The 24,933-nt window shown below is 41.2% G+C and overlaps 2 protein-coding genes across 4 annotated transcripts in view; both read right to left on the bottom strand.

The window, feature by feature from the left end:
• DLAT (dihydrolipoamide S-acetyltransferase) overlaps positions 1-12,709 on the bottom strand; it is a 32,670-nt gene extending 19,961 nt beyond the window's left edge. The window contains exons 1-7 of the mRNA XM_043481486.1: positions 12,354-12,709; positions 11,756-11,857; positions 10,924-11,048; positions 10,625-10,778; positions 7,451-7,577; positions 4,977-5,164; positions 3,565-3,718 (exon numbers count right to left, since the gene is read on the bottom strand). Coding sequence (XP_043337421.1) covers positions 3,565-3,718; positions 4,977-5,164; positions 7,451-7,577; positions 10,625-10,778; positions 10,924-11,048; positions 11,756-11,857; positions 12,354-12,632 — 1,129 coding nt within the window. The 5' untranslated portion in view covers positions 12,633-12,709. The remainder of the gene's footprint in view (positions 1-3,564; positions 3,719-4,976; positions 5,165-7,450; positions 7,578-10,624; positions 10,779-10,923; positions 11,049-11,755; positions 11,858-12,353) is intronic.
• A 2,246-nt stretch (positions 12,710-14,955) lies between these two features.
• Positions 14,956-24,933, bottom strand: part of DIXDC1 (DIX domain containing 1) — a 75,908-nt gene continuing 65,930 nt past the window's right edge. For all 3 annotated transcript variants that reach the window (XM_043481484.1, XM_043481483.1, XM_043481485.1), the window contains 3 exons: positions 21,964-22,069; positions 20,600-20,708; positions 14,956-18,244 (listed from right to left, as the gene is read on the bottom strand). In XM_043481484.1, the coding sequence (XP_043337419.1) occupies positions 18,164-18,244; positions 20,600-20,708; positions 21,964-22,069 (296 nt within the window). In that variant the 3' untranslated portion in view covers positions 14,956-18,163. The remainder of the gene's footprint in view (positions 18,245-20,599; positions 20,709-21,963; positions 22,070-24,933) is intronic.

Here is a 24,933-nt window from a genome sequence, read left to right as displayed (position 1 = left end):
ACCCTGCTTCATTCCGTACTCCAAGGCCAAATTTTCCCGTTACTCCAGGTATTTCTTGACTTCCCACTTTTGCATTCCAGTCCCCTATAAAGAAAAGGACATCTTTTTTGGGTGTTAGTTCTAGAAGGTTTGTAGGTCTTCACAGAATCGTTCAACTGCAGCTTCTTCAGTATTATTGGTTGGGGCATAGACTTGGATATTGTGATATTGAATGGTTTGCCTTGGAAATGAACAGAGATCATTCTGTTGTTTTTGAGATTGCACCCAAGTACTGCATTTTGAACTCTTTTGTTGACTATGATGGCTACTCCATCTCCTCTAAGGGATTCTTGCCCACAGTAGTAAATAAAATGGTCATCTGAGTTAAATTTATCCATTCCAGTCCATTTTAGTTCGCTGATTCCTAAAATGTCAGTGTTCACGCTTGCCATCTCCTGTTTGACCACTTCCAATTTGCCTTGATTCACAGACCTAATATTCCAGGTTCCCATGCAATATTGCTCTTTATAGCATCGGACTTTACTTCCATCACCTGTCACATCTACAGCTGGGTGTTGTTTTTGCTTTAGCTCTATCGCCTCCTTTTTTCTGGAGTTAGGTCTCCACTGGTCTCCAGTAGCATACTGGGCACCTACTGACCCGGAGAGTTCGTCTTTCAGGGTCCTATATTTTTGCCTTTTCATACTGTTCATGGAGTTCTCAAAGCAAGAATACTGAAGTGGTTTGCCACCAGAGAAGCCCACAAACAAAGAATTACCTGGTCAAAAATGTCAGCAGTGCCACAGCTGAGAAACAACACTAGGCCTGTTCTACCACCACTCATTTTCTAAAGCCCTTTCTTGAGCCCATATCCTCCCGAAAGGTACATTTCTATTTCTGTGCCTTCCTTCACAGCAAAAGCTCTTGACTAAATTGTTGACAATGCTATCTCCACTTTTTCATTCACTTTTCACTTTTCATCCTGTCTAAACTGTCACTGCATATATCTTTTGAAGTCGCTATTGTTGAGTCCTCATATCCAATCCTTGACTAAGTTCTGTTGATTCTGCCACAAACGTATGTTGATGCTGTCCATTTCTTTCCATTTCTATTCTCATCACCTTTGTGTAAACCACCGACTCCAACAACATCTTAACAGACACTTTTGCTTTCATTTAATCCATTTGCACAGAGCAGCCAAAACAATCTTTTAAAAATATAAATGATTTTATGCCATGTCTTCATTTTAATCTTTCAGTGGCTTCCTGCTCTACTTGAAATAAAATTCAAACTCTATCATAACCTGTAAAGTCTTTTATGTTCTTAGCCCTGAGTTTCTTTCTGCCCTCATTTCCTACCACTTTGCTCACTATGCTCCATTAACACTGGCTTCCTTTCTTTGCCTCAGACACACCAAGCTCTCTCCCCTTCAGGCTGGTCTTTGCCCAGAATGCTTCTCCTGCAGTTCTTCACATGGTTGGCTAATAGCTGACTCCTCCTCATCTTTCAGATCAGATCAAATTTCACCTCGTCAAAAAGATCTTCCCCAACCATCCCGTCCAAAAGTGGTCATGCATGCATGCGTCTGCTGTGCTGAGTCGTTCAGTCGTGTCTGACTCCTTGCGACCCCATGGACTGTCGGGATCCTCTGTCCATGAAACTGTGCAGGCAAGAATCCTGGCGTGGGCTGCCATTTCCTATTCCAGGGGACCGTCCTGACCCAAGGATCGAATCCGTGTCTCCTACACTGGCAGGCAAACTCTTTACCACTGTGCCACCTGGGAAACCCACGACACAGAGGTACCCTGTTTGTTACTCACTAGCGTAACACTTGGTTTACTTATTTGTTAGCATTCAAATCATATTATTTAATAAGCTATTATTATCACCATAGCTAATTACCTATATTTGCTTCCTACATACAGGCACTGTTATTAACGTATTTAATCCCAACAAGCTATAAAGTTTTATTTCTATATACAAATAAAGAAACTGAGACGGCAAAGGGAACACACCTAGTGTTCGCCAGAGCTGGGGCTTAAATCTAAGCATTCCAGCTCTAAAGCCAACACTCGAAACTACTATGCTATAATCCCCGTCCATTCACTTCTTTATTGTCTGTGCCATGAACAAGTGCTGGATGCACAGACAGTACTCAGTGAATATCTGTTTAAATAAATGAATCACTTAACTCTAACTGCATAAGAATACTGAGATTTTTTCCACATAAATATTTCCTAAGGCAGCCAGTATCACTCAATATCCAACAAATGGTCCTCATTTACTTCTTTAAATTCCTCAGATATAATTATTAACCCAGTCCTTCCTCCCCTTAAAAATGTTTTCAAACTTAAATTGCTATCCCTAATCATATATACATAAAGAATGGCAAAGTATTAGTGAAATGACATTAATGGGGAAAAGAGTCTTTTTACAAGAATTCTCTGAGGTAAAACAGTGATAACTTCTGTCCCTGTATTTTTGGGAACTGGCTTGCTTTCAAACCATAAAAACAGGCTGCAGACAGTGATAACGAATGATGTTTGCTCATAGCTGGATAACTGGAGAAGTAGCCATTATTTCGAGTAATTAAAGATGGCAGAACATCAAAACAGAAGGAAGTATAGGGTAATGGGAAAAATACAGATTCTAAAATGAAACAAATCTAGATTCGAATTGCAACTTCATTGCTTAACAGAATAAGAGATCTTTCAAGAGTCTATTTTCCTATCCAAAATTCAAGTGTTATGCAAATTAAGTCTGGTAATTAAATGCCTGGCACAGAGTACTAGCCATTGAACCAAGCTCCAGGAATAGTAATTCCTCCCACCCCTTTCCAAAGTATATTAATTACCTTACATTAAATTTTAGCTTAAAACATTTAAATGCCAGCCAATAATAATAATGTGAACAAAATTAATATGTATGGAGTATTACTATATTCTAGATACTGTTCTAAGCCCTTCACTTATTTTATTGGAAACTATTATCTCAGTTTTACAGATGGAAAAACAGATAAAGTAATTCATCAAAAGACATATTACATAGAAAGTGATAAAGCCAGGATTAAACCCTAGATGGTCTGATTCAAGAGCCCATGCTCTTATCACTAAGCTACACGTTCTCTTTGGGAAGAAAAAGATGAGTAAGACATTTTCCTTTGCCCTCAATAGGTGTTAGTTCAGTTTTATATGAATTTTATTATTTTAAGTCATTTCAAATCATCCCAACTTCATGTTATGTTTTGAGTATTGCTACATTCACTCAGCCTAGCACTAATATAGAATTCTTATTACATAATCAAGTACTATAACCCAACTTTGCTGAACACATCATACTTTCACCAACAATTAAGCAGTTCCCGTTAATAGAAAATGAAAAAAGCTATCTAAATTATACAGGTAGATCTTAGACAGACCAAGTAAAGCACAATAAGTTTTCCTACTCTGCTAGTTCCCTCCCTCATCCTTCTCCCTACTTTCCCAGATAAGACAGCTCTATATATTAATAGTTGCAGTTGTACTCTCTGGTCATAAGGAGGAAACTCAATTTTAGTAAAACTCCATTCCATAGAAACAGACATACCTTTTACTTGTGTAAGGTCAATCCCTTTCTCTGCTGCCAACTTCTTTGCAAGTGGGCTAGCGAACACTCTTCCCTTTGGTCCAGCTGGAGCAACTGGCCGGGGGGCTGAAGGTGGAGGGGCTACAGGTTGGGGCGTTGGAGGAACAGGGGCTGCCTTTTGAAAAAGGTTACAAATTGTTAATTCACCACTGCAAAGACTGACCTGAAAGACTAAGAGCTTATAGTTTATTAAGTCAAACCTATTTTAATAATATAACTTTCATCTTTTTTCCAAAGGTCAAATGCTCATTTTTCTTGCTTAACCAACATAATACAGCAATATGAATACAATAACATTATTTTAACAAAGAGAGAACAAAGTCAAGTTCTCTAACTCCATGATTAACACAGAGAGGCACTGAATTTAATTCTGGTGACCAGTATATAACATCCTTATAGCCTTTCTTCACTTTAATCTCTTGTCTCTATTTTCTTGTCCCTTTTTTATTCTCATTCTATCACCTACATGGTTTTTACTTAACCTACTTCCAAAATAATAAATTATTCTGGAAGGCTCCATGTTGAAAACACATTAAAAAAATAAGCCAATACTACTACTTGCCAGCTCCCCATAAATGTATGGAAGTCAGAAATCAAAGTTTTCTCTGACAGAACTGTGTACCTAGTCTAAACTCACATGATTCTACACCTGCAGAAGCCTTATAGTGTTATTTCTGCCCGGAATTCATATGAGTTCATGTTATAGGTATATAGCATATGGTGGTGGTTTAGTCACTAAGTCGTGTCCGACCCTTTAGACCCCATGGACTGTAGCCTGTCAGACTCCTCTGTCCACGGGATTCTCCAGGCAAGAATACTGAAATGGGTTGCCATTTCCTTCTCCAGGGGATCTTTCTGAGCCAGGAATCGAACCCAGGTCTCTTGCATTGCAGGCCGATTCTTTACTGACTGAGCTACGAGGGAAACCCTGGTATATAGTATATAACAAAAGAGTAAACTCTACGCAAAATAAGCCATTTATGTCAAGATTCCCATGTGTTACAAATATAACCTTCACCTACTATAATATGTGAATACCAAGAGGACTGACAAAAACTACAAATTCTATAGAAAACGGGTGATGAAGCATTACCTTCCATATGTGTATCTACACCTAAAGCATAAAAAGAACAAGTCACCTCAGCTTTGTTCTCAACAAGACTCAAGAAAGCAGGGAAAAGAAAAATTACAAGAATCAAACTATTGACCAGCATGTGAACAGTGCCGTCCTATGCACCCTGTAGATCGCCATGAATGTTAACTATCTCCTTCCTGAGTCACAGACTCTTAGCACTGGAAGGAACCCAGAATATCACCCCTTAATTTTGAGATGAATAAGGTAAGCGTTCCCTCAATTCTAGAAGCATACCTACCGGAGATGGGATAGGTGGTGGTGCTGGTGGTTTTAAATCAGTTACTTCGGCGGGCCGGTAGTCAGCAAACGCGGGTATATCTGCCTCTCTCTCTACAATGATACAGAGCGGGGCTCCTAGAGGGACATCGCGTGTGCCTTCTGGGATCAGGATTTTTGCGAGGTAACCTTCCTCCTGTACTTCAAAACCTTAAATGGAAAGAAAAAACCATTGTGGAACTTAAAGGCCTTTACTAGCCTACCAAATTCAAAGCACAGTTTTCAAGTAAAAGGTTCTTCAAAGTAGCTATATAACCTTTTGCGAGCTATTTAACCTGTGTCTCAGCCTCTTTACCTACAAAATGGGAACAACAGTACCTACCTCACAGGGCTATTACAAAAGTTAAGTGAATTAATATTTTCCAAGCACCTGGAAATAGTACCTACTGGTGGTTCAGACAGTAAAGCATCTGCCTACAATGCGGGATAGCCGGGTTCGATCCCTGGGATGGGAAGATCCCCTGGAGAAGGAAATGGCAAACCACTCCAGAACTCTTGCCTGGAAAATCCCATGGACAAAGGAGCCTGGTAGGCTACAGTCCATGAGGTCGCAACCAGTCAGACATGACTGAGCAACTTCACAAAGTAAATACTAATAAATATTTGTTAAGTAAAACCCCAAGAGGTTACACAGTGGTTAGTTCTGAATGTTTTCTTTAAAACATCTCCAAGGGCAGCCCTATGCAGACCCACAAGTCTCCCAAGATGGCATCAGCTGTACTGCTAAAGAACAGAACCACATGGTTGTTAAATTAGAAGAGCTACTACAGTTGATAGTGCTGCATCTTTGGAACTTTTCTGAAGAGGGCACACTTGGTATTACACCAACTATTTCAACATGAAGAAATACAGCATTACTAGAGAGTCAGTGGTGTTGACAGCTTTACTCAGCTACTGCTTTTCTTTTTTTTGGCTGCACCATGTAGCTTGTGGGATCTCAGTTTCCCCACCAGGGATTGACCCCCAGGCCCTCGGCAGGGAAACCCTGAAGTCCTACCCACTGGAACACCAGGGAATTTCCAGCTACTGCTTTTTTTTTTTTTTTTACAAGGAACTCAAATACGAAGGATTCCAAAAGTAAAACTAAAAGGAGCCACTGTAGAAAACATCTTTTGCCTTCTAGACCTTAGCTTCCTGCTGGGCTGTGCCTCTCCCTGATGAACACATCTCTGACGAATCCTTTTATTTCCAGCTGAGAATTAATATCCAATACAAGACATATGAAAAGAAAAGGCTCCAAGGCCACTACAGAGTTTAGAGTTTGACCAAGGTTAATACTTCTCTAGTGACCAGTTTCTAGAATACCACTCTCTACAGCAACACTGGTAATCAAGTTAAAATGCAAAGCAGATCTATTTTTGCCAGGGCTTTTCTGTTTCTTTCTTCTTAACAACCTTTTAAACAAACAGAATAGGGATTTCCCTGGTGGTCCAGTGGTTAACAATCTGTCTTCCAAAGCAGGGGGCATGGGTTCAATCTCCAGTCAGGGAACTAAGATCCCACATGCCACAGAGCAACTAAGCCTGCCACTGCAACTGCTGAGCCCGTGAGCTCTAGAGTCCATACTCTGAAACAAGCCTGAGCGCTGCAACAAAGACCCGGGCAGCCAAAAAACAAACAAACAAGAACGCTTTCCTCTAATAAAATTTTATGGGGGGAAGCACAATATGCTAAAAGATCAAACAGAGTCATAAGTGAAGGAGGGGAGCAAGGAACAGTACAGTCCGGCTCTCTAAGTCTCCTTTACCCCAAGGCGCCATCAAGGAATCATGGGGTGTGAAGAACAAAATCTGAAAAAGACCGCTGCAGAGGATGCCCAGAAGCTCCTACTGCATCTTTGAGGACTGGACAGAAAAAATATATATTTATCTACAGATATCCAGATACAGTATGGCAAATATTAATTGTCTACAGGTTTTTTGTTCTGAGTATAAAAATAAATAATAAAAAAAAATTAGTCAATAAAAGGAAATGTGATATGGTATCTGAACAGGTAATATATACATTTCATCAGTCATTCTCATATACAAAACCAATCTAAACCCTACTTTCAAGTTTTCCCTCAAAGTCATCTGAATTTCTTCAGGATTTTCCTGCCTTTGATGCTATTTTCTATTTCCTCTTTTTTTCTCCTTGCCCAGTGTGAAGAATGTCAGTTTGGATACAGCTTCTCAGTAACGTAAGGCTAATAAGCAAACTCTGGCCTAAAAATTATCTCCAAGCTGATACATGCTTGATTCAATGAGAGTGTAGTATGGAACGGACAGATGCAACTATGCGACACTTCTGTTTATGAAAATACTCTGTTCCAGGAAATTAATACCAAGAATTAAAATTTTTCATGTTATCACTCACTCATTATAGGATAGGATGGCAATCCTCTTCCCTCACTGGAAAACTCAGAGTCTCAACCATTAAGAGCTGAAGAAATCTCACCTATAGTGGCCTTGTCAGTCTCTATCTCTGCCAGCAAATCTCCTTCATTCAGCTTCTCACCCACTTTTTTTTCCCATCTCTGAACTGTGCCCATGGTCATGGTGGGAGAGAGGGCAGGAAGAACCACCTGTAGAAACAAACACATGTTATTATTACTCAACACCAGCAAGCTTTGGACACAATGGCACTCGGGCAAGCAAACAGTTTTATGGAATGACAGCAACTCTGACAATCCAAATTCCCATCTGCCTGCTGCACCCCCAGCAGCAAAAGCCTCGTGCCTCAATAGTGTCCCTACAGGTACATCCTTCAAAGTTCAAGCTTTTATAGTGCCAATGATACTCTGACCCACCCTCCAAAGTTAAAAACCATGGGCAGAGGGGAAAGATTTCTTTCTAGACAGCTAAAATTAATTCCTCAACAATATCTAAACATAGAACATCTTCTCATCTTTCTTAACACTTAAATTAAGCTAGAGGCTTTTCATCTTCATAGAATGACCTCAGTCCAGACTTTTCCACTAAAATTTTAGTGTGTGCTTTATTGAAATCTACCTTTTCATTCAGAGGAGACTGAATTTCTCCCAAACTCCCTGGATACCTTTTAAAATTTTTAGTTATTTATTTTTGGCTGAACAGGGTCTTCACTGCTGTACACAGGCTTTCTCTAGTTGCAGTGAGCAGGTGTTATGCTCCAGCTACGGTGCACAGGCTTCCCGTCGGAGAGGTTTCTCTTGTTGCAGGGCATGGTCTCAAGGCACGCAGGCTCAGTAGTTGGGGCTGGTGGGTTCGAGGGCACAAGCTCAGGAGTTGTGGCACTTGCATTCAGTTGCTCTTCAGCATGTGAGAATCTTCCCAGACCAGGGATTGAACCTGTGACCCCTGCAGGCAGATTCTTAACCAGTGGACCACTAGGGAAGTCCCTCCCAGGTACTTTTTCAAGATAAAAAACTAATATCAAGAATTGTTTGGGACATCCCTGGTGGCCCAGTGGTTTAGACTCTGTGCTCCCAATGCAGCAGGGTACAGGTTAATCCCTGTATGGGGAACTAAGATCCTGAATGCATATGGCATGGCTGAAAAAAAAAATCCAAAACAACAACAAAAACCTGTTCTTAACAATAGTCACTTCCACCCAAGTAAAATCTAAAACAACAGATTGGCTAATCTAAATTAAAGACTGCTTCCCTATTTATATGGCTTATACATTCACTGAATTTGGATGCTCACTCAGTTATGGGTTTTGTTTGCTATGTTCTTAGTCTTTTGCATCTAATTAACATAAGAATTATGCTGAGAGAAAAATCATTTTATTCGATGATGTCTCAGGAAGCTGTGGCGGGGAAAAGTAAAACAAAACTTAGAACTCTTGACCTTCCCTGGTGATCCAATGGTTAGGAATTGGCCTGCCAATTCAGAGGACATGGCTTTGATCCCTGGTCTGAGAAGATCCCACATGCCTTTGGGGCAATGAATCCCATGGGCCACAATGACTGAGCCCATGCCCTAGAGCCCTCGAGGGGCAACTACTGAAGCTTATGTACCTAGAGCTCATGCTCTGCAACAAGAGAGGTCATCACAGCGAGAAGTCCAAGCACCGCAACAAGAGAGTAGCCCCTGCTCACCACAATTAGAGAAAGCCTTCTCGTGGCAATGAAAACCCAGCCCAGCCAAAAAAATTTTTGTAACTTTTTTTTAATTAAAAAAAAAAAAATTTGCTGAACAGGATGGAGTAGAACTGACCACCAGGAAAAATTTCATCATGAGTGAATGTTAATAAAAGACCAGGGAATAGAACATGATGCCCTAAGAAGAAAATTATTCCTATACAAAAATTTCTACAAATAAACTAAGAGAAGGAAAAGTTCTAGTCTTAATCCTTTAGGAAGAAACGCAGCTGGCTTTTATCCATTTCCAATATCCAAAACACACAAATATACATGGGATAATCCTAATATCTAATAACTAGTCAGCTTCTTAGAAACTGATTTAGTTAACAGAATCAACAGTGACTATATTTACCACCTTCAGCTTTGCTGTAATGCTATTATATATGTCTGTGCTGAATCGCTCAGTCGTGTCTCACTCTTTGAGACCCCATGGACTGTAGCCCTCCATGTTCCTCTGTCCATGGGGATTCTCCAGGGAAGAATACTGGAGTAGATTACCATGCCCTCCTCCACATTATATATGTCTATTTGACACTTACTCTTTATTGTTGCTGCTAAGTCACTTCAGTCGTGTCTGACTCTGTGCGACCCCATAGACGGCAGCCCACCAGGCTCCCCCGTCCCTGGGATTCTCCAGGCAAGAATACTGGAGTGGGTTGCCATTTCCTTCACCAATGCATGAAAGTAAAAAATGAAAGTGAAGTCGCTCAGTCGTGTCTGACTCTTAGCAACCCCATGGACTGCAGCCTACCAGACTCCTCCTTCCATGGGATTTTCCAGGCAAGAGTACTGGAGTGGGGTGCCATTGCCTTCTCCGATTCTTTATTGTTAATCTTTTCTAAATACTACTGGATTATTTTACTTACTCTGAGAAAACAGAACACTACATGTCAAGGAAAAACACTAATTGGGGGCTTTTATTCAATAGTTAGCACTTGGTGCCTACTTAAAAAAAAAAAAAAAAAACTCTATTTATACAGGGAGTAGATATAAGTGGGTTTCCCAGGTAGTGCTAGTGGTAAAGAACCTGCCTGCCAATGCAGGAGACGTAAGAGACACAGGTTCAATCCCTGGGTTGGAAAGATCCCCTGGAGGAGGACATGGCAACCCATTCCAGTACTCCTGCCTGGAGAATCCCATGGACAGAGGAGCCTGGTGGGCTACAGTCCACAGGGTCGCAGAATCGGACACGACTGAAGCGACTTAGCAAAGTACAGATATAAGTACAAACAATCCTCAAAATCCGACATGTTATTCTTGAATGAAAAGTACCAAACATTATCCTACACTGAGGTAAAAAAAGATTAAAAGAACTCTCCAAGCACACACATCTGGAAATAACCACTAAAAATAAATGTTGTAAATTTTCATATTTAAATCTGTTTACTTTCAAATGACAAAAACTAGACAGGTTTAATTCCAGTTTCCAGGATGCGACTCATCTTTGAAAAATAATGAGTAAATAATAAATTTTCTAGAGCAGACACCCAGAGGCTGAGCCTCACCTGCATGTGAGTAGGATATGAGCTGCCAGGAGCCTGAGCAGAAGGTGCAGGTGTCGGAGCGGCAGCGGCAGGGGTTGGTGCCGGGGCTGCTTGTGGGGCAGGTGCTGCTGAAGAATCCAGTGTGTAATTTTTAAAGGCTTCAACATCTTCAGGCCTAAGGAAGAGAAAGAATGTGTAAGTATAAGGGGGTTATAAAGCGGATTTATCAGCCTTAGAAGCCTTTAACTAACTCCTCAGTTCTGGGCTAAAATACTCCACTTGAGCACCTGACTTTCACAGATTCCCCCAGTACTACTCACTTTTCAACTGTGATACAGATGATTGCTCCAACTGGAACATCTCTGGTACCTTCAGCAACAAGGATCTTTGCCATGTAACACTCCTCCACACTCTCAAATCCAACAGTAGCTTTATCAGTTTCAACCTTTTAACACAAAAGCAGGAGCTTAGGCTTCTGCTGCCAGTATGAAGTTTATTAACTTGTGTCTAAAATCACACAGTTCAAAGTGAAGTTAAGTCAGAAAAAGAAAGAAAAATATGTGGAATCTAAAATGGCACAAATGAACTTATCTACGAAATAGAAATGAACTCACAGAGAATAGACTTGTGATTGGGGGGTGGGGCAGGGAAGGAACAGAGTAGGATTTGGGGGTTTGCAGATGCAAACTATTACATATTGAATGGATAGCAACATGGTCCTACCATATAGCACAGGGAACTAGATTTGGTATCTGTGATAAACCATAATGGAAAAGAGTATTTAACACAACATCATAAATCAATCATACAGCAATAAAAAAAAAATCATACAGTTCAACAGTGAAAATAAAGCCTCTATCACAGGTTTGAAAGAATTCCTATTAAAAACACCCAGGCTAAAAATCAGTTTGGTTAGCTGCTGCTAACTTGGCTAACCAATCTCTCATATCAAACTGTAAAAAACATCTAAATTTCTTAATGTATGCATGCTAAGTCACTTCAGTCGTGTCCGACTCTTTGCGACCCCATGGACAGCAGCCCACCAGGCTCCTCTGTCCACGGAATTCTCCAGGCAAAAGGGATAATTACCCACTCAGATAGTTAATGCTCCGTTTAGCTAAGCTAGTCTCTTCTAACTCATTTCCAACTTACCTCTGCAATTAGTTCACCCTCATTGATTTTTTCTCCTTCCTTCTTTTCCCAACGGGCTATGGTGCCTGCCTGCATTGTAGGGGACAGTGAAGGCAATGGAACCTAGAGGAGTAAAGGGAGAAATACTCAATTTTAAGAGCTACCTAACTCTCAATCTGGTGTAACACTTCGTTCAGTTCAGACTAATTTAACGCTGAGTCTGAGTCCCTTCACACATTGGGCAATGGGTTTATAAACGGATTTCCTAACATCAGAAGCTCTCAACCAAAAGGACAGGCCTACCGCTCCAGTGTACTGGGTGGGTCTAACAGCAAGTCCTCAGCGGACATTCCACAGACCGTCCTAGGCTTGGCGCTCTTCTTTGAATGGAACCGGTCAGGAGAAGGAAGCCTGCAGCTCCTTCTTCAATGGAATAGGTCAGGAGAGGGAAGTTCAAGAGCTAGAGCAAAGCTGGGCAATGGAGAAGGGACACTGACAGAGTATACACGGAGGGGGGCAGAGGCTGAGGATCACCAAGGCCTCTAAGGAAGGATCCCAAGCCAACAAGTCTGCCGTGAAGGACAACGGGATCCCGCGAAGGACAGGTTCCGGGGCTTACCTTCTGATGCGGGGGGAGGCTATACCAGCGGCGGCTAGGCGATCCCCAGAGCTGCAGCAAGACGCGATTCCGCGGTGTGGCCCAAGATGTGGGGCTCCAGCCGCAGAGTGCCCGGACCCTGCCATACCCTGGGGTCTTGCTGCTGCAGCGAGCCAGAGCCGAGCCAGACCGCGGGGTCACGCATGGAGCTCCCGGCTCCTCCCGAAAGGCCGTCCACCGAGCCCCGAATCCCGCCCGGGGGGCTGCATTCTGAGCCCGTCGCGCACAGACGCGCCACATAGTGCCACGGACCCCACACCCCAAAACCAACGCCGTCTCCGGAGTGACCTCTCCAAGAGCAGCGCGGCGTTGCCGTCTGCCGCGCCGCGCGGCCGCAAGTTGTCGTAAAATGGGCTGCGAAGCCTCGCCCCACCCGCTCCGCGGACCGGAGTAGCGGTGAACGTCCGGTCTTCCTCCGGGAAATGAGGGGTTTAGGGTGACCCAGTGCGGGTCGGGGCGGCTACTATAGAGCGACAGGGGGCAGGGGCATTCCAGCAGGCCGAATCTGGGAGGATTAGGCGTGGGGAGGAGTGGAAGGTGGTGGGCTCGGTGGCGAAGCCTTCCCTGGGGCGGGGGGACAGAACCTGAGCGCTGTGATGGGCGCGGTCGAAAGGCAGGGGCCTAAAAAGGCGGTGAGAGCGGGACTGCGGAAGGTGAAGTGGTCAGAGGTGGGCTGAGGGGCGTGGCCCCGCCCTGAGGAAGGATGGGAGGGGGCTCCAGGGCCTGCCGGGCACCGGGAGCCTGCGGCCGCGGGACGGGTCTAGGCGCTTCCGCGGAGGGCCGTCCGAGGGGGCATTTCTGCTCGCCGGGCGCGCCCCCAGCCTCAGCACACCCTGTGGCCCCCAGGTTTGGGGCCTCGCTCTGCGCAGGCTGTACTGGGTGTAAAGATTCAAGTTCAGGTTTGTAGCCCAACAGGAAACGGGATGAATAGGTTTTCCAGTCAAATGGTGTGAAGGGCAGCTGAATGGAAGCTGTATCCCCACATTTAAGAGTGCTATAGCAGGATTAAGCATCTACTCTGAAGAAAAAAAGTTTACAAAACAGATTTCCGATTTTAATTTGCCGTAGAATCCTTTGCAGTTACATTTGTTATACTTCTACTGCCGGGTTATCATCCTATAATTGGAAAATAATCTCATTTCGGAGCTGAGGGTGGCATTAGACTAGAAGGAAACGCGTGCTGTATTTATATCTCGTAAGTCCCCAGTATACAGATGGTCAGAGAACATCAAGAACATAAGAAAACCAACATTTGAAAACATGTTCAACTCTGCAGGTAATTAAACGTTTGGAAAAATAAGGCAGCCAGAAGGCACTATTTCATATCTACTTAAATTGGAAACTTTAAGTTAAAAAAATTTTTTTTACTATATAACAAAAAGAATTGGAAAAATCTAACTATCCAAAAATGAGGAAAAGATTAAACAAGTACAGCTATCTAACAGAATAATATGCAGGGAGTACAACTGAGAAACAGAATTCCCAGATTAAATGGAAAGGCATACTTGAAATAATATTAAAAGCAGAGCAATTATATTAACAATTATGTAAAACTACTTATGAATAGCAATTGGAACAAATAATGGAAGAATAATTGTGCTTAGTGAAAGGGCTTAGACTATAAATTATTTAAATGTTTTAACAATTTTGAATTGGCTAAGATAACTTACTACAGTATTTCCACTCTGAATTTAATAACTGGTTCTAAATTACTTTAAGTTAGCCTTCGTATGAGATGATCTTCAGTTTGTTGTTCAGTTACTTAGGTAGCCTTACTTAAGCTTAAATTTTTACTTAAAATTTTTTCATTTTTCTTTGCATAGCAAGTTTGAATTTTGAATATACTTTTGACAGGTGTAGCTAAATCATGGGAGGGCATGGGTGAAACAGTCCAGGAGTGGTTAGTTTACCTCAGAGGTAAGCTGGGAATAATTAGGTTTGTCAAATAAGCCCCCTGAGACTTGTAGAATATTACTGATATAGAATGGGTGAGATGTAAAGAGGAATTAGTTGGTAGTGAAAGTTCTTTACATATTTAACATAATGATGGAGTAACCCGATTAAAATGGCTTGTGATTAAGAGTTGAAAATAATGTAATTGGAAGGCAAATGAAAGCACCCAGGGCTAAACCTTTAGATATATAAAACCTTTAAAGTAATAAATAAAGGCTAAGTTTTAGGAAAGCAGCTTTCAAATTAATTTGGAAGTTCTGGTTCTTTTATTTTATACATTTCTGAAAGCCTCAGTGTTTTTTGCTTTTGCATTGGAAACTGTTTTGTCATAGTTTAGAGTCTTGGGTTCTTACTTGTTTGCATATTTACATAAAATGTCAAAAGAAGTGCTAAATAAATTCTCTTTGATTGTATAACCTATTTTTCACTTACACTAGAAATACCAGTAGTAATATCTGCAGCAATAAAGTAATCCTATCTCCACTCCCCAAGTAATAAGTAAACATGCTACCAAGGAGATCACTTGAGGAAATTTACTTTCACTAAATGTGAATGGCTTTCTTGATTAATTTCAGTTGATAATAAACACAAGTGAAAATTATGAATGGTATTTAGTTTGCAAACTCCATTTTATTCATAGTTCGTTTCTGCTTTTTTTTTTAAAACTAGTTCACAAATCTGGTACATACAGGCAGTTAAAACTGGTTATCACTTTGATAATCAGAAGCCTCTGGTATAACACAATCTTTATGAAAGCGTAAAACAATACATGATAGTAATCCTTTCGAAAGCAATGGTTGCAAACATCCATGTTTCTAAGAAAATATAACTTTACATATATATTTTAAGCAAGCTATACCCTCTTACATAAATTCAGACAATAGAAGAAGTGTGCAATCATAATGCTTATTTTATGGGAAAAATGAAAATTATTATAATTATGATCTGAATGTTTTAAGTAATTAGAGTCCTCTTGGATTGAATATAGGGCATACAGATATCTTCCTTAATGTACAACCATCCTGGTCAAAAAGAGCTGAGACGTTGGTCAGTTGGTAGGATTGCCATTTCAGTACCAAGTAAATTTAACCTAAATTCTTTAGGTCGAAATTGTAAAATTTTCCAATCCAGCTACTTTAGTTAACAGTGAGAATGGTCTTCAGTTTTTAAATGAAGGCTGTTTAAGTAATTGAACTTTTTATTAACTTAGTTTTTATGACAGGGTCATTTTTTAAATTGGGTTTAGAGATTATTTCATGAGCTCTAAACATTTCTAGTTCTTTAGTTTTCTCAAAGAAAGAACTTCACCAGTAGCAGGATGGACTGTCCCAACACAAATGCCAGTAGGGGGCAATACTCTTAAGTCAAAAGCTCTCCTATGTATCAAATAGGAGACAGTTCAAACCAGAATGAATCAGTGCACACTCCTCCTAGAAGGCTCCTCTGTTTAGAAACTGGAATGAGGATTACCAACACATTTTACAAAAACATACTGGCGTGCCATCCTGTAATGGGGGTGCTTCATTATTACCCATGGTCTCTGAGGTTAATGAGCTATGAAATCAACTTAAGCTTTCTATGGAGGCATCAGGGCCACGCAGCTCCTTTTCCAAAGGACACAGAGATAAAAGACAAAGAAGGTAAAAGACTCTGAAAATTTTCTCTGATTTAATTTCCTCTGAAAATTTAAATTTACATAATAGTAAGAATGTTTGCTGAAAGAATACTGACAAGTAAAACTGATTTAACAGTCAAGATAAATTGTACTGAAAATACAATAACAAATTTTAGTCTGATAACCCTCATGCTGTCTTACAGCAAAACACTAAAATTCATGCAACAGAGAAACTGGTGACGGGAGGACTTTTCCTCCAGACTTCCTGGGGGGCAAAAAAGAAAAAAAGGCAAATATACTGTTTTCTTCTTGTCTGCTTTTGTAATGAATTATTCTTGCTTTTAACTGACTTTCCCAAATTGTCCCAGTCATTTCTGATGAGAAATCATTCTTCAGTAGGAGGAAACCAAGTAAACTTATATGAAAGACATCAGGTGTCTTCTGAGTTCCTTCTGTCAGCTAAAGGAGCCATCAAAGAGCTTCTGTAAAACTAACTCCACAACTGAAATGGCTGGTAGAACTGGAACAGGAGTTGTCATTAGTATACCTGTAATAAAATAAAGCTTGTTCTGAAACCACAAGGGCTGGTAAGAAGAAAAGAGCCTGTATAAAAGCTACTGGGTTCCCTAGAAAATGGATACAGTATACAGAATGTGAGAATATATAGAACTCACACTCAAGTTATAAAAATAGACATGGTTCTTGGACAAAAAGCAAATGAGTACAAAAGAATTCTCCAAACATGAACTATTTTTAAAAGACGCTTCTATATAAAACAACAAAATGTCATGTCAGAGCTCCAACAAGTAGTCTGTTGAAATGGCTGAAAAGGGGAGATGAACTTGAGACAGACAGGTCAAGAACCTAGATCTGTCTGACTCTTCTGCTTGGCAGTGTACATTGGTGATCACAGGCAGACTGCTTTGGAGACTGATATATAGATATACATATATATTTATAGTATATATACTGATTTTATATATATATATATATATATCTAATTGGTTGAATGAATGAGAAAACTCAAGATACTAAGTAATCTCTGAAAGTTTAACTCTTTTAGCTTCTACACTTGACAGTGTTGCACATGAGAAAGGATTCTAGGCTTTTTTCACCCAGAATCAACCCTGCCATTCACAACTCATGCCCCCATGGTTTCTATTGTGCCCTAAAGGATCAGCCTAGACTAAATATATAATAGAAAATAACTCTGGCCTTGACACTGAAGAGGGGCAGACCAGTAACTCATGCTCAGTACTTATAAATCACAAACACTGAAAGTAATGGTTTGTTTCCTTTCGACTGCAAAGGGGATGCCATGGGCTAAAGAAAAGTCATGAGAGAAAGAAAGTCAAGAAGATATGGGTAGCAGCACCTTTCCATACCCGCCTGGATTTGAAAGGAGATTTTCACTCCTTATTCCTTTCAAACACAAAGTTCATCAGTTAGAAGGGGGGGAAAATGGCTCTAAAGTTAGAGAGTCCACAGAGAAAAACAAGCAGTACATGAAATACACCTTCTGTGGGCTAAAGGACAAGTTGCAGAATCAGTTAAGACGCAAGAGGCAGCCCAAGGTCTTAATTATGGTTTTAGCATAGTACAGCACAATATGGGCAGCCCTTTTTCAATCCAATCAACAATTCAGCACCATCCACGTCCAGTCCAAAAAAATTCCTGAAGAGTGGGCTTTCATCTTTGGTACCACCTTCTGAGTTATTCTTGGTTTGCAACAGCTGCAAAGAAGCAAAAAAGCTGGTACCTCCACCTTGTCTGTGAGTACAAATGCTGGGACCCTGATTGCTGCAACCACTGAGGCCAATTAAAATGAAAATAATACTGTAACACATAGGAGTGATGCATCCAGTTCCCAGGTTCCAGATAATAGCAGCCATGCCCATATAGGAGCGGGATCATCCATCCCCGTTGGTTAAGGCCTTCGGTTTGTTGTCCGCAGAGTAGAGTAAAACAGTGTGTTCCCACGGACAAGGAACTCCAGAAGAACCCATGGTCTACTTTTGGACAGAGATTTTAGATACCACACATGCCAGGCACACAAACAGGACTGGCCTATGGCTGTCACACTTGGAGAAGCTTCTGTTTTGGCAGCACAAACTTCCTGGTGTATTCTGGTTTTAGTCCTCTTTCCTGAGTGAAGCAGCCAGGGCGTGCCAACTTCTGCAAGTCCCCAGTCTAATACTCAGCATTAATTTTCTCCATGGTCTTCTTCTACCCAGGCCACAATTTTCCCTTCCCATCCAGGAATGGCATCATCATCGTGGAAAACCTTTAAAAAGGAAAAAAAAAGCCACCATGAAAAACAATTAAAAGATAGGGAGTCCTGTTACACATCTGTGGTTGATAAAAAATGATCCCAAACAAAGGATAACAAAGTGTAGAGGAAAGTCTTGAGTTAGAGCCTGTGTCCCTTTGGTTTTCTCCCTAAAGTTATAACTGGTTAAAAAAAAAAAAAAAAAATATATATATATATAGTGACCCTTGAACAACAGAGACATCACCCGCCCCTTCCCTACCCCGGCTCTGTGTAGTCAAAAACCCACATATAACTTCACAGTCAGCCCTCCATATCCACAGTTCTGCATCCTCAGATTCAACCAATGGCCAATCATATAATACTGTAGTACATATTTATTGAAAAGCATGTGCATATAAATGGATCCATGCAGTTCAAACCCATATTGTTCAAGGGCCAACTGTGCATGGTGTATATATGTATGATTTATATATCCTTAGTTCCACATCTATGAAATGGTAAAAGCACCCCTCTAGTACTGCTTTGCTCACAGAGATTTATAAGATTTAATAAATTACTAACCATAGAGCACTTTAGGCTTCTCAGAAGAAAGCAATACTATAAGCATTTGAAAGAGAAGGGCGAGAATAATTTAAAAATAGAAGGGATGGGGAGGGAGGTGGGAGTGGGGATCAGGATGGGGAACATATGTAAATCCATGGCTGATTCATGTCAGTGTATGGCAAAAACCACTACAATATTGTAAAGTAATTAGCCTCCAACTAATAAAAATAAATGAAAAAAAATAAAAAATAGAAGGGAGAAAATTTTGGTCCCAGGCATTATAAAGAAAGGGTCAGAACAAAGGCTAATCTTAATATGTGTGTGTGCAGTCCTTTTCATTCATTTATTCACTTCCTAAGTCACTAATAGAACAAGGTTATTAAAACAGTCCAGTGAAGAAATTTTTTTTTTTTGGTGGTTGTGCCATGTGGTATGCAGGATCTTAGTTCCCCAACCAGGGATTGAACCTGTGCCCCTGAAGTAGAAGCAGAGAGTCTTAATAACTGGACTGCCAGGGAAGTCCAGGAAATCTTTACAAAATAAAAGATCGGCTTTTCCACTCTTTTTCATTCTGCAACCACTATGAGAGCACAGTGCTCTTTTTAAAAAAAAAAAATGTTTCTGACAGATGTACTATAAAGTGTAGGCTAAGAAAACAGTCAAGGACTGAGAATAAGCATAAATGACTTTGCAGTATTTCCTCATTTTCATTTTCTGAGAAACTACTACCACAATGTACTGTTTCATATATTCATGCCAGTTTGTTTGTTTTGCTCTACACAGGAAGCAGAAAGTTTTCTAAGGTTTGGCTGTAGAAAGAAAAAAAGACCCCAAAGCCAAGCTTTTCTTCAATGTGCGTTCTTTATTTTCCCTAACAAAACTTTTTACTTTGTTAAAAATTTTCTGGCCACACCCCGGGGCATGTGGGATCTTAGTTTCCAACCAGGACTCAAATCTGCACCCTCTGCATTGGAATCGCGGAGTCTTAACCACTGGGCTGCCAGGGAAGTCCCCAAAACTTTTTCCTTTTTAAAATAAAAATTCTAAGTTTGATTAGAGTGATTAAATCCATGAACTAATTAAGCTATCAACTTCTTGGGCCATTCCCTGAACCTTCTCAGTCTAGAGTAGTCAACTGGCTTGAGGCACTGGGAAACCTCACTGACCCAGTTAGAGAATTCCAGTATTTCTGGGTGCTAGTGTTGTAGCCACGTGTCCGGGAAACAAACTCACTCAGAAGGACAGTGCAGATAGTGGAGTGCAGTTTATTACACTGGCGGGCCCAAGGCAGAGTCTCCTCTTAGCCAAGGACCCCGACCAATTTTTGCGAAAACCTTATATACCCTAAGTGTACATGCTCAAACCCACCTCCCCAAATTCTCTAAAACTAGTCTGAACAAAGGAAAAGAAAGATACAATCAAAGTTTACCCGTGATTCCTATGCCTTAAACTTGTGATTTGTATGCCTTAAGCCTAGGTAGTTAACAGTGGACAATTATCAATAGGCCTGTGGTCATACCCCAATAAGCATAATAGAATTTATGATTCTATTCAGTTACACAGATAATTAGGTATTTTTTTAGGTATTTTCTAGGTATGAGCCCTGGGGCGCTTCCATCCGGGGAGTCTGATTTTCCAGTTTGTATGTCATTTCCATAGATACAGGGCATACAGCTCTAAGTCCACAGTCCGGCCCAAGAGAGAGTCCTGCTTTCAAGATGGAACCTGTTCTGTCTGTTTCCTCCTTTACTAGACCTTCAGTAGGAGTCTGTAGGGTTCAAGAACAACCAGCAATACCACCCAGACTCCCCGTGGGTTCTGTACCTCTTCCTTGACAGTGCCAAACTCAGGATCCAGTGCTTTAAAGTGATACCGATGGTTTCCCTCCCGGTCAATAGCTGCTTTAAAATCCTTCAGTGTCACCTCCCCCAGCCTGCAACAAAAGGAGAGAACACTAAAATAGACTGTTATCAGTGGGTTGAAAAGATAAGATGTTCGTTTTAAACCCAGGCCCCTGTCAAAGTCTCTGCTGAGAGAAACAGCATGGCCTTGTTAGGTCACTGCCCTTGGTAACTCAAATGATTCTATTAGCAGAAGTTAGGGAGTTAGTCACGGTTAGGGAATGGAGAAGGAAATGGCAACCCACTCCAGTGTTCTTGCCTAGAGAATCCCAGGGACGGTGGAGCCTGGTGGGCTGCCGTCTATGGGGTCGCACAGAGTCGGACACGACTGAAGCGACTTAGCAGCAGCAGCAGCAGGGAATGTAAAGTGTGTTAGTCGCTCAGTTGTGTCCAACTCTGCACAATTCTCCAGGCAAGACTATTAAGCCGTTCCCTTCTTAAGGGGATTTTCCCGACCCAGGGATCGAAGCTGGGTCTCCTGCAATGCAGGTGGATTCTTTACCATCTGAGCCACCTGGGAAGCCCCATTAGGGAATGTAAATAGCATTACAAATGGGACAATCTGAGAATTTAAAATAGATTTACTGCTTTGGCAGAAGCCAAATCACTTTTTTTTTTTTTTCCTGTTTCACTCTGGAAATAAGACACAAAATGTCAGCAATCTAATTTGTTAAACTATCAATATGTCTAAGTTCTCTTGATTTCCTTCTTTGCAACAATTCCATTTCTCCAGGCTGGGAGAATTCAAACTATACCACTTTACTTCAGAAAGCTCCCCTCTAACCCAGACCCTTTAGGAACGGTAAATCTTAACACCCCTCTCAGCAGTTGGTTCCAGAGATTAAAAATCTTTATTACAAAACCATCTACCTTAGAAAGGAGTATATTAACTGAAAAGTTGGAAGGTTTTTAACATGAATTCTCTTTAGATTAGTTGTCATCATCCAATAGCAACAAAGGTCAATAAGTAATAAATAGCCCTGGCATGCTAGGCTGTAATCCATAGCTCTCAGCAGAAGCTATTTTGAGCACTTTAAAAACTGTTACTCCTGACTTGGAGCATCTTTGCATATCAGGACTGGAAACATTATTATTGTGTCTATACTGTATAGCAGATCCTGACATGTCCCTTGTAATGCTGAAGGTTAGTGGTGAAGGTGGAACTTCAATCTCTCTTTCCTGTGCCCTTCTCACTACACTGCTACACCTTGCAGGTGGTTAGGTGGGCAGTGACTAATGATTCTGCCTTCCTGTCCTTTTTAAAGGAGAAACGATTCAGCATCTCACCTCTTTGGTATATTGACCATGAAGGGTGTAAGTGACCGGTCAGTGAAATACAGCACTTTTGTGCAGGCGCTGCTGACAGCTGGAGAACTCTGTGAGTGAGGCAACTCTGCAATCAGAGAGACACCTTGTGGTCAGAACCTTCAGTTTGCTTCCAATAACCCATCATTTCCAGTTATTCAAAATGTCCCAGGAGAATGAAGCTGCCTGAGGTCACAGGACAATTTGGAAACTCTTGCCAAACACCTTGTCCACAGGGTGTGACTCACAGGAAGTCACCACTGGGGCCACTAAGATAGGAGGTGCTTCGGACATGGATGCTATCACAAGGACCATCCCTTCTCACCTGTTCCAGGTGATTTTAGCAGGGGAACAGCAACTGTTCTGACAGGCACTGCTGCCAAGAGTCAAAAGAGGTCAGAGAAGCCAGGCAAGATTTCAGGTAGGGGACGCCCCTGGTAGCACAGTGGGTAAGAATCCACCTGCCAATGCAGGGGATACAGGTTCGATCCCTAGTCTGGGAAGATTCCACATGCCATGGAGCAACTAAGCCTGTGCGCCATAACTATTTAGTTGCCCTGAGGCATGTGGAACCTTCAGGGCCAGAGATCGAACCGGTGTCTTCTGCATTGGCAGGTGGATTCTCAACCACAGGACCACCAGCGTAGCCTCAGTCCCCACAGTTTTTAACTCAGATTTCTTGATCCATACTTTGTTTCTCTTCTTTGCATAGGTACTGATGGGAAAACTTAATCAATGAATTACTTGTGATTATGAATTTAAGAGAATAAGAGAAGAGACCAGTTAAAAAGTTTTATCATCAGGACCAAAAACAAACTTTTATTAAAACATCTCCTGCAATTCCAGATACACAGGTTTCTTAACTTAGTCTAGGCCATTGATCCCAATCAAACTGGCAGCAACCAGAGAACAGTTCTAAGAAAAGCTTTTATTTTTTAAAATATGTGTTTATTTGGCTGCACTGAGGCTTAGTTGTGGTAAGCTTAGTTGCCCTGAGGAATACGGAATCTTAGCTCTCCAACCAGGAATGGAACCCCCGTTCCCTGCACTGGAAGGCAGATTCTTAACCACTGGACCACCAGGGTTTTTTGTTTGGGGTTTTTAAGGCTTTTTATTTATTTATTTATTTTTGGCTGCACCTCACATTTTGTGGGAATCTTAATTCCCTAACTAGGGATCAAAACCAGACCCTTGGTGTTGAAATTGTGGAGTCTTAACCACTGGATATTAACCACCAGGGAATTCCTAGGAAGAGGTTTAAAATAAGGAAGTAGGAGAGATGAATAACACAGAGAAGAAAAACAAGGGAACATTCTCTCTTTGCACAGTAATCAGCCCGTTTTCAGAATTTTTTTCAAAGAATGCCATTTATTGCAACCTACGTGCCACGATGCTCCTTTGACTCCAGCACCAGGGGCCTGGCACACAGCAATTTTTTGATAAAATAAAACATTCACTTTTATCATTAAATTTTATGGTTGATCTTTTCATTCATTCAACAAACATTTATTGAGCACTTACCATGTACTAGATTTTGAGAATATAAAATTAGTTATATGTGACCTCTGATCTCTAGTCCAGTATAGATGACAGGTATGATAACAAATAATTGTTGTTGTTTAGTTGCTAAGTCGTGTCCAACTCTGCAACCCCACGGACTATAGCCTCCAGGCTCCTCTGTCCATAAGATTTCCCAGGCAAGAATACTGGAGTGAGTTGCCATTTCCTTCTCCAAGGGATCTTTCAGACCCAGGGATTGAATGTGCGTCTCCTGCTTGGCAGGTGCGTTCTTTACCACTGAGCCACCTGGGAATCACCTAACAAATACTTAATACACTAAAATCAGATTTGTACAAAGTGCAGAGGAAGACCAAAGATGGAGTAGTTAATTCTACCTGGAAGAGGTCAGAAAGTTCCCGTAGTTAAACTGTTTAAACAATTTTAGAATTGGTAAACAAAGCACCTAAAAAAATCGTCATATGCAGAATTTGGAAAAGGCAGTCCAAGAATGAAGGATACTTATAAAGGCATGAAAAAGGATCACGTATCTATAAAACTGAAAGTCAGCTAGTAAGGCTTGAGGGTAATACTTTGGGATATAATGGAAAATGAGGATAATAAGGTAGACACGGCCCAAATCACAAAGGACTCTGCCAGACTAAGACATTTAGATATTAGACTTAAGCTCTAGGGAGATATTAAAAGGAACTGATATGATCAGACTGGCATTTTAGAAAGGTCAATCTAGCAGCAAAATAAAGGGTTGGATGGGAGAAATTCTGGAAATGGTGATCCCATTAACAGGCGATTAAAATAATCTGAAAGATGAGGAAGGGTAAGATATAGCCCTGGAGCTAGAGAAGGAATGAATTTGAGAGACCTTTAGAAGGTAAAAGTCTTAGACTTTGGATATAGTTGAATGTCAAGGATAAAAGAGAAAGTGAAAAATAACCAAAATTTATGATCTAGGAAATAGATTCATGGTAGTTACCTAAGACAGGGGAACAGAAGTGTCATCCATTTAAAATGTTTACTGGGTGCCTATTATGTATCAAGTACTAGAGATGCAAAAATAGTGAAAAGTGAAAGTATTCATCATTCAGTCGTGTCTGACACTTTGCAGCCCCATGGACTGTAGCCCACCAGGCTCCTCTGTCCATGGGATTCTCCAGGCAAGAATATACTGCAGACAGGTCTTTAAGGAGGGATTAAAGTTAAATGAGGTTATGAGTGGACCAGTTCTGATCCCAAAGAACTGGTACCCCCATACAAAGAGGAAGAAACACCAGAGCTCGCTCTCTACCATATGAAGACGCAGCAGGAAGGTGACTGCAAGCCGGGAAGAACACCCTCCCTCAGCAGAACCTGACCACACTGGCATCCTCATCTTGGGACGTCCAGCCTCCAGAACTGTGAGAAAATAAACTGCTGTCAAGTCACTCAAGTCTATGG

Source organism: Cervus canadensis, chromosome 11 (genome assembly GCF_019320065.1).
Source record: "Cervus canadensis isolate Bull #8, Minnesota chromosome 11, ASM1932006v1, whole genome shotgun sequence".
NCBI classification, from domain to species: domain Eukaryota; kingdom Metazoa; phylum Chordata; class Mammalia; order Artiodactyla; family Cervidae; genus Cervus; species Cervus canadensis.
This window is presented reverse-complemented; position numbering and strand designations above follow the sequence as displayed.